Here is a 10461-nt window from a genome sequence, read left to right as displayed (position 1 = left end):
AGTACAGGAAGGCTTATTATTTTTAAGAGCAATATTTTTAATTACCTGTTGGGATCAGATTAAAGTTCATACTGGTGCATTTAATATTTAATTTATAACATTTTCCTTACTTGTTTAATTAATTACATTTTGTATATTAAAAATACATTTATGTACTAAAAATTAAATACTTATAAATAAATGAATGTTAAGTATCTTTAATTGAGTACGTTGTTTTTTTTTTTTTCTTTTTTAATTTCTACTTATACAAAGTGATTCTTATATCGAATTTTGTATAATAAGTCGGATAGGATATTCAATTAGATACTGTTGTTTCACTTAATAATGCATGTAAATATTAAATTTGCAATCTTTAATACCTTTCATTATAGTTGTTTTTACCTTCTTTTTTTAAAACAATTTATTTAGTTTTTTATTTCACTTTATTTCACTTAATTTTGGGGTTTTAATATGGTAAGTAAAGGTTACAATTTCAAGGGCAGGTATAGTATTTCACAGGTAAGTATTTTTTCCAATATTTTTTCTACGGTAAGTATATTTTTTCACTTTAGTTAATTACAGTTTTCAAAGGTAAGTATAGTTTTCAAAGGTAAGTATTGTTTTAAAAATAAGTGTATTATTTTTAGGTTTTAAATAATATCACAATTCACGATAAATTCTTTTGATTTTTTTTGTACTTTAAAATTTAACTTTCACTTCACTTTATCACGGCGGCGGGGTCAAGTATCGTGTTGATCGATTTTACGCAAAACTTCGATTGATTATCTCGTTCTCATCAAAGCCGTCACCAACTGCATTTTTGCTTTGACTTTTCCAATGCTGACTGGAAAAGAGAACGAAGACTTGTAAATACATAATAGTTTGGTACCGCTTGCGTATGCATGTATGTGTGCATATTAAATGCGTACCGCTACGGTACAGTGGTGCGCCAAATAAATAGCACGCACATTGTTGGGCAAAAAAATAGCAACATCTAAAATATGTTGGGTACATTCATGTACATGCCTCCCCCGCCGTGATATCTGTGAATCAAATGAGTTCAATTAGTGGGCATATTTTTTATAGGGCCTGAAAATACATATCCTAGTTTGGTCTGGAACGCCTGGACGTCACCAATTCCGGCAGGAGTACAACCATCTTGTCGAATGACTGAGTAGGTATCTGCGCCCAATTCCAAGTCTATTGGGATGTTGCTGCGTGGGTCTGGGTCAGCGAGAGCTTGTTGCGTAAAGTAGGAAGTTAGGTCTTCAAGTAATGGGTGCGAATAGGGTTTTCGAGGCAAGTCATCTGATATCAAAGCGTTGACCTTTAAAGCCCAAGTGTTGTTTGGGTTTCTGGCCATGATTTTGAACGCTGCAAATCGTCTGTTTCTGTAGATAAATGATCTAAGGCCAAGTCTTTGGAACGCGGAGTATGCAATTTTTGACATGGATGCCGATTGGCAAATCAACGCTCTTACTGTCTTCCAGGTGTCAACACCTTCACTTGCAACACGTACCAAGGCGGTTGGAACAAAAACTAAATCCCAAGAAAATGGTGGTATTACTATGGGCGCAGGCTGCAACGTGTTGTCCAGCTGCGGAGCTCCATGGAGGAGAGTGTGGTGTCGATGGTCACATCTTCGACAACCGGTTAAACATGTACAATCTGGTGCCAAATGACTCCTTGCCAAGCAATTGCGGCAGTACCCTCTCCTCTCCACTGTTTCATACCGCTGGTACGGTGTCTGTTCTCGGAACCTGGGGCATGTATTTATGGCATGGTCGTCCTGACACAGCCCGCATGAGTACTGCCAGAAACTCGGCCGCTCTCGTCTACTCTCTCGCTGACCAGACCTGCTCCTCGATTGTTGCCTTCTTCGTTGGTGTTGCTGCGACTCGCTAATGCGCCTGTTTGGTGATACTTGCTGTTGTTGGGGGCGGTTTTGTTGCTGACGCCTGTTTGGTGATACTTGCTGTTGTTGGGGGCGGTTTTGTTGCTGGCGCCTGTTTGGGGGTCTCACTTCCTCATCATCTTCCCACTCTTGATTTGGGAGGTAGGCCGCCATTTCTGTAAAAAAAAGAGAGAGGAGTACAAAGTTTTTTTTGAAGGGGGTCCGACTAGTCAGTCGGTAAATAGTTTGACGACTTTTGTAATGGGTCGGCTAGTTATGCCAAGGGAAGTTTTAATGTCTACAACTCTAATGTTATTGTCGACCCCCTGGTAAGTTTTGACAATGCGTCCCAATCTCCATTCTGTTGGCGACAACCGATCATCCCTTATGACCACTAGATCACCATTCTTTAAGTTATCCTTTTGATATTTCCATTTGTGTCTTCTATGAAGTTCGCTTAGATATTCATTTTTCCATCTATGACAATTAACGGCGAGAGTTCTAAAGTTTCTAAGGAATTCTGCTGCGCCCTTTTTTAGGGATTTAGCGGCACCCACAAGGTTCGTTCCATTATCTGAATATACACAGGAGGGACATCCTCTTCGACCTATAAATCGAGCGAACGCAGCTAAAAAAGATTCTGTGGACAGATCGCTGGTTGCTTCTAATTGAATTGCCTTGGTAGCAAAACATAAAAACGCACACGTATCCTTTTGTAACAAGACAAGCACGTCCGGTGAAGTTCTTTATATTAAAAGGACCCGCAAAGTCAACCCCAGTATTGTAGAAGGGTCTTGCAAGTGAAGTACGCTCAGGCGGAAGAGAAGCCATAATTTGATTTTGATTGTGTTTTCGATATAAGTTGCAAATTTTGCAGTTGTGGATTGTTTTCTTGATTAAGATTTTTAATTTGAATATCCAAAATTCAGAACGTAGGATTCGAGACATGAGTTGATTTCCCCCATGTAAAGTTACTTTATGTGTAAATTCGACCAATAATTGCGACAATTTGGAAATGTAGGGTAGCAAAATGGGGTATCTTTCATTATATGTTAACGCAGGGGATTGTACAAGGCGACCATTTGATCTTATAAGACCATCTGTGTCTAGATACGGATTTAAAGTCACCAGACTGCTGCTAGGTGGAAGTTTCGCCTTTCTTTTTAGTAATTGATATTCTGTTTCAAAATAGTATTTTTGGGTAACCATGATAACTAGACGCTTAGCGTGTCGAATCTCTTCTTGAGAAAAATCGGGACAAGCTCTTAAATGCCGTTTGGAATAACGCATAACAAATGCATACGTTCTGTAAACTCGCTGTAACTTTGAGAAATTTTTTAAAGGATCTTTGTTTATAAGTTCTTCTTTGGCGTTACCAGTAATGGTTGCAAGTGTCAGTACTTTAGCTGGTTTCTTTTCTATCGGAATTTTATTCGAAGGCCAACTACCTTTTTTGTATTTTAACCATTGTGGTCCATGCCACCACAAATGATGTGTTTTTAAATCGGACGGTGAGCATCCACGACTTGCGACATCAGCTGGATTAGCATCCGAATCAACATGACGCCATCGCTCATTTCCAACGTTTTCTATAATTTCGGAAACTCTGTTTCCAACAAAGGGGCTCCAGTGGCAAGGCGGTTTTTTAAGCCAAGCTAAAACAATTGTGGAGTCCGTCCAAAAACAAGATTCAATTTTTGAAATTTGAAGATTTGTTATTATGGAGTGGGTTAATTTTGACAGAAGTACAGCTCCGCAAAGCTCAAGTCGTGGCAACGAAATCTTTTTAATTGGTGCTACCCTAGTTTTGGATGCTAAGAGAAAAGTGTCAACACTATTATTGGCATGTTCGACACGAATATACACAGCGGCACCATATGCGCTCTCTGAGGCGTCACAAAATCCATGAATTTCAATTTGATTACTTGGAGTGTATTTGATCCATCTTGGAATAGTAAGAGTGTCTATTGATTTTGTGTTTTTTACGAAATTCTGCCAATTTGTTAGTGTCATAGGTTTTAAAGTATCATCCCATTCGATTTTGTCCAGCCATATCTGCTGCATAATTAATTTAGCAACCACGATTATCGGAGCTAGCCAACCACAGGGGTCGAATAATTTGGCAATTATAGATAAAACTTCTCTCTTTGTATAATTTGACTGGTGTTCGATAGAAGGCCATGCAACTGAAAAACAATCTTCTGAGATCTTCCATCTGATACCTAAAGTCTTAGTGGACGCATTTTCAGATAAATCTAGCCAATTGAGTGGTAAAAGTTGATCCTCTGGCAAATCTTTGATTATTTTGGGCTCATTTGAAGTCCATTTTCTAAGTTGAAATCCTGCAGATTCAAATGCAGAGATTAATTCTTTACGTGAGTCAATTGCTTCCTCAATCGAATGGTCTCCCGCAAGTACGTCATCAACATATAAATTTTGTAAGATAATTTTAGCAGCCTTAGGGTATGTGTCTTTAATGTCATCTGCTAATTGCATGAGTGTGCGGAGCGCTAGAAAAGGTGCGCAGTTCACTCCAAAAGTGACTGTCAAAAGTTCAAAATCTTCAACTGGGTCAAAAGGAGATTTCCTAAAGAGAATTCTTTGATAACGAGTCTGGTTTCTATCTAAGAAAATCTGACGGTACATTTGAGTAACATCAGCATTGTAAACGTATTTAAAGAACCTCCATTTAAGTATTTGTAGAACAAGGTCTTGCTGTAATATTGGCCCAGCGAAAAGATTATCATTTAGACTTCTTTTATTAGAAATGGGACTTGAGGCATTAAAAACTACACGAAGTTTCGTTGTTAACCGATCTGGTTTGATGACCGCATGATGCGGCAAATAATAATTTGGGGTCTGGTCTATTTCCTCGAGTGAAAGTTTTCTCATGTGTCCCAACTTTAGGTATTCTTATATCGGTTTGTCATACGAGTCTTTGATTTCGGGAGTCTTTGACAGCTTTTTCTCCATTCTAAAGAACTGTGCGAGGGCTATATTTCTAGAATTTCCTAACTCCTCACAATTTTTAAAGGGCAGGGTAACAATATACCTCCCATCTTTATTTCTCTTTGTTGTTCGTTGGTAATTTTGTTCGCAGAAGGAGTCTTCTTCTGACCTCAAAACTCTTTTTGGGGGCTCTTCCACCTCCCAAAAACGTGTAATGAACTTTTCAATTGAAGTTGTGTTGAACAAGGAAACGTTATGATCATTTCCATGGGTTTCGGGTATTGGACCGCCTATTATCCAACCGAATACAGTGTCTTGTGCTAAGAATGAGTCAAGCAATTTTATAGGTGCACCCACTGTAAATATTAAGGGTCCTATATCCATCCCTATAAGGAGATCGACTGGTTGACTTATGTGAAATGTAGGGTCTGCTAAGTTAAGGCCCCTAATATTTGTAAGTTTAGTCTTTTCAATATTTTGTGGAGGTAAATTGGACGAAAGGGACTTTAAAACTGGCGCCCATACGTCTAGCTCAAACTGTGGGTCTAAACGAGAACGAAGAGTGAAAAGGCAAGATTTTGTAGAAGTTTCCGAGACAATTTGACTAAGTCCCGTAACATGAACAAGATTATTCTTAGTTGGCAAATTCAACTTGTTTTTAAGTTTTTCTGAGATAAAGGTGGATTGAGATCCAGGGTCAATAATTGCTCTGGCATCATATGATTGTCCTCTAAACTGGATTTGTACAATTGCAGTGAAAAGCAAAGTTGCTCTAGGATTATGTTCGAAAATTCTATGTTCTTGAAGGGTCAGAGCTGTAGTATTTGCTGGTTCTGTGGACTGTACTGTTGTGTTAAGAGCTGAAGCACTAGTACTAGGACGTACTTCATCTCTAGCTATGTTGTTACTTTTGCTTATTTGAAGGTTCTCTGTTCCCTTGTGTAGCATGGAATGGTGTCTCATATTGCAAGACCGACAACCAAACCGACTTTTAAGGAATGATTTGAAGAAAGACAATTATAACAAAGGTGTGAAACTTTTACAAAATGAATTCTGTCATTCACTGACTTTTCTATGAATCGAGGACAATCCTTTATAAAATGATTTGATTTACAAAGATGACAATTCTGTGTGACTTGAGTTCTTGGCGGTTGATTCGAAGTTTGTTTACTGGGTTTACCCCCTTGTGACTGAGAATTGGACCATGTATTGGTCTGAAAACTACTTGCAAATTTCAGTTTTTTACTAAATTCTGGTTTTTGTTGAGCATATTTTATGCTAGTGGGTCTAATATTCCCCACAGATTCTAGAGTTGTAAATTTGTGGGTCAGATAATTATTTAGTTGCTCCCAAGTAGGCAGTGTTTTGATATTTTCTAATGAATTTTCAAACTCTTCTAAGAAAGATCGAGGCAATTTAGAGGAGCAAAGATAAATAAGGATTGGATCCCAGCCTTTTACATCTACTTCTAGAGTCTCTAAAGTCTGAATGCAACTATTCATGGTGCGTTGAAGTTTTTGAATTGTGCTACTTGAATCATATGTGACGTGGGGTAGGTTAAAGAGGATTTTTATCTGCTCGTTTACCTGCATTCTTTTGTTTTCATAACGCTCGGTAAGATTTTTCCACGCCAAATCGAACCCATCATTCGTAAGTGGGACATGACTGATTACATCTCGCGCTTCTCCTGCCGTCTTTTGTGTCAAATGAAAGAGTTTTTCAACATTGCTCAGTTTCGTGTTTTTTATATATATCGCTGAAAAAAGATCTCGGAACGTCGGCCACTCGCTGTATCCTCCCTTAAAAATATCTGTGTCACACGGTGGCAATCGAGAAATCGGAGTGAATTCAGCATCATTGCTCACCTTGGGCGTAAGTGTGCTTTCTCTTTTCATTTTCTCTTCTGATTCTCTCTGCTTAGCTGTCTGGATTTGGCCATTAATTTTCCCTAAGGCATTTTTATATGAATTAATGGCCTCCATATATTGACTCCTTAATTTATTTTTATCAACTGGTTTCTCTCCTTCTTGAGGAGCATAATCCCGGCATTCCACATACGCTCTTTTGACTTGATCATAAATCGAATCTAACTGAACTCTCGATGCCTCTAATCTATAAGTGTCGTCTTCTGAGTTTGCTATGCTTAAGATCGATGCATAATCTTGCATATCATTAACGCAATTAGTGAATTTTTCCCGATTTACTTTGTCCATAATTGTAGTGAATTGGGTCTGACTTTATAAAAATTGTTGTTTTGACAATAAGTTGACAAAGTCGCCCAATAATGAGGGCCAATCGCTTTGTTCTTGGGTTAAAAAATAGTATCGACAAATTTTGACGTAGCAAAACTTCGTTGTTTATTCCCAATAAATTTAACGACAAGAGGGTTATTTGTAGAGTAAATCGAATCAAAGAATCAGATTTTCTTGTAGGGTTTCAAAATATTGGTTGGCAAATATTTTGTTAAAAGAGCGCCATAAATAGTTAAAGGGTGCAAAAAAATTCGCAAAATTCGAAAGAAAAAAAAAATCCAAGAAAAAAATTGAAGAAAATATGTGTGTTGGGTTGTCCTGGCAAGAAAGAAAAACAACGACTTGTATATAAAACAAAAGTACGTTAAAATCTCTTTTGTGTTACTCTTTAACGCTGACAAAATTTCAAAAAATATATGGGTTTTGATTTCAAGTCAAAAGTTTGAGTAAAAAATCAGCCAATAAATCGTGATATCCCAGCAAACCGTTTCTGCATTAAATAATTCTGGGTCAAAAATTTCCAAATTTTTCAACACAAATAGCTTTCAAGGGTCGTAAAGAGCAAAAAAATACTTAAGAATATGATTGCATTCAAATCATCAGGTTCTTTTGAAAAATAAAAATGTTTTTCAATATTTTTTATGGTGCGATAAGATGGGTTAAGAGGTTAAGGTGAGGTTATCTAACCTTCAATTTTTAACGCTTATCCACCTAACGCTTCTATTTGCAAAATATTTTTAGTGCTGAGTTTTTATTTCCAGTCCCAAATGCTATGTATTTGGAAACCAATATGGCGTTATGTATAAATTATGTGTCTTATAATTTTCACAAGATAATAAAATGTGTTGAGGTAGAATTTTTAGGTTAACTAACCTTAAACCTTTTGGCGTCTGTCAACCAAACACAGTTTGTACAAACAACAGCAAACAATTTTGTTAATGGTTTGGAGTCAACCGTAGAGAAAAATATAAAAAGATTTCAAAATGGTATTTCAGCCAACTAAAGATGCCGAAAATTATCTTTCGTAAATCAAAATCTTATTCAATATTACAAAAATGTTTTTTAGAATTTGCAAAATTTTAAATGTATATATATATATTTTTTGTATATATTGGCTGGTGTCAAAACGAAATTTTATTTCTTTTGAATATTTTGTTATTTAAAAAATTTGAACCTCTTTAGGATTGAGATTATTTTCCATTCTCGAAGTTTTTTTTTTTTTTTTTTTTTTTTTTTTTTTTTTTAAAATTTCCCAAATTAATATGGCGATAAAAGTATGTGTTTCGATGTGTGAGTCGATTTTTCCAAATAATTCCAAAAAATTCCCAACTATTTTCCAATTGTTTTCCAGAAATTCCAAAAAAATTTTCCAAAAAAATTATGGCGGACAAAGTTGTATATATTTTGTTAATAGAGTCTTTCCCATTAATTTATGTTCTTCTCCATTTGTATGAAGGCAAGGAGATAGGCAAAGGGTCCCCAAATTAGATTTACAAAAGGTGTCAATGTGTCAAATGATTTGGGAACCAAAGAAAGCACGAGGGTCTTTGTATTTGTTTTCGAATAATTTCCTCCAATGCTTTCTGGTTGTGTAGAAAAAACTGTATTTGTACTCACTTTGATCTTCTTGGTAAAGGGTGTGTGTGTCAAAAAAGTGTTGGGTTTCTCAGCTTACGTCTGTCCGTCCGCTTTCTTCTATCCCAGTTTTCACCTTTCTTGTTATTGTTGTTGTTATTTTTTCCGTACCGTGTACTGCGTTTGATATTTTTGTTATATGAAGTGTCTATATTTTGGTGTTAATTGTCACTAGTCTCTTTTTTCAATTCTTAAAATTTTCACTGTTCTTCGTTCTTTTTTGTTGCAAGAATTTTTCTAAATTCGTTAAACTTCACTCTCACAATTTGTTAATGTTAAGTTTTTCCTTAACCACACTTATCCGGCTCGAAGGACCAAAATGTTTTTACCTTCTTTTTTTAAAACAATTTATTTAGTTTTTTATTTCACTTTATTTCACTTAATTTTGGGGTTTTAATATGGTAAGTAAAGGTTACAATTTCAAGGGCAGGTATAGTATTTCACAGGTAAGTATTTTTTCCAATATTTTTTCTACGGTAAGTATATTTTTTTCACTTTAGTTAATTACAGTTTTCAAAGGTAAGTATAGTTTTCAAAGGTAAGTATTGTTTTACAAATAAGTGTATTATTTTTAGGTTTTAAATAATATCACAATTCACGATAAATTCTTTTGATTTTTTTTTGTACTTTAAAATTTAACTTTCACTTCACTTTATCACGGCGGCGGGGTCAAGTATCGTGTCGATCGATTTTACGCAAAACTTCGATTGATTATCTCGTTCTCATCAAAGCCGTCACCAACTGCATTTTTGCTTTGACTTTTCCAATGCTGACTGGAAAAGAGAACGAAGACTTGTAAATACATAATAGTTTGGTACCGCTTGCGTATGCATGTATGTGTGCATATTAAATGCGTACCGCTACGGTACAGTGGTGCGCCAAATAAATAGCACGCACATTGTTGGGCAAAAAAATAGCAACATCTAAAATATGTTGGGTACATTCATGTACAATAGTCATTTTATTCATTATACCAAAAAATCAAACATCTAATATTTTTTCCTAATCATAAAAAGCATATTACTGCCAGTACATATTTTAATGTGGTGCATGTGGTACACTGCTATTTTTATACCCTCTACCATTCTATGGAGGGTATATTAACTTTGTCATTCCGTTTGTAACTCCTCGAAATATTAATAATTCACCTGGATCAGCGTAAAATGCTAAGGCGGTCTAGCGATGTTCGTCTGTTTGTCCGTCTGTCTTAAAAAAAAGAAGGCTAAAATTTTGCATACATGCATAGTTTACCAGTAGGAAGGTTAAATTCGTAAATGGTCATGTCGGTCCACGTTTTCGTATAGCCCCCATATAACGGTACCTCCCGATATTCGGTATTTTCATGATTTTAGCGACATTATTTACCGGAATTATTTCAAATGTCGTATTTGAAGACCCTAATTGGAACTACAACCTATGTCAAAAAAGTTTCGTATGCAGGTCCACGTCTTCGTATAGCCCCCATATAACGGTACATCCCGATATTCGGTATTTTCATGATTTTAGCTACGTTATTTACTATTTCGAATTTGAAGTTCGTGATGGGTACTACAGCCTATGACAAAAAATGTTATGTGCAGGTCCACGTCATCGTATATGTAGTCGGTATAGTCGGTATTTTGATGATTTCAGCAACACAATTCAACGGAGTCGTTTCAAATTCAGTATTGAAAGATCTTAATGGGTACTACAACTTATGGCAAAAAGTTTTGTATGCAGGTCCACGTCTTCGTACAGTCCCCATGTAACGGT

The 10461-nt window shown here is 36.1% G+C and overlaps 1 protein-coding gene across 1 annotated transcript; it reads right to left on the bottom strand.

Moving 5' to 3' along the window:
- Positions 1-287: 287 nt before the first annotated feature.
- On the bottom strand, positions 288-9633 carry LOC131805061 (uncharacterized). The gene is made up of 2 exons (XM_059128304.1): positions 8692-9633; positions 288-2049 (listed from the first exon to the last, which is right to left on the bottom strand). The coding sequence occupies exon 2, from the start codon at positions 2045-2047 to the stop codon at positions 1040-1042; it is 1008 nt and encodes a 335-aa protein (XP_058984287.1). The 5' UTR covers positions 2048-2049; positions 8692-9633; the 3' UTR covers positions 288-1039.
- Positions 9634-10461: the final 828 nt, after the last annotated feature.

This window comes from Musca domestica, unplaced genomic scaffold (genome assembly GCF_030504385.1).
Source record: "Musca domestica strain aabys unplaced genomic scaffold, Musca_domestica.polishedcontigs.V.1.1 5, whole genome shotgun sequence".
Taxonomy (NCBI): Eukaryota; Metazoa; Arthropoda; class Insecta; order Diptera; family Muscidae; genus Musca; species Musca domestica.
This window is presented reverse-complemented; position numbering and strand designations above follow the sequence as displayed.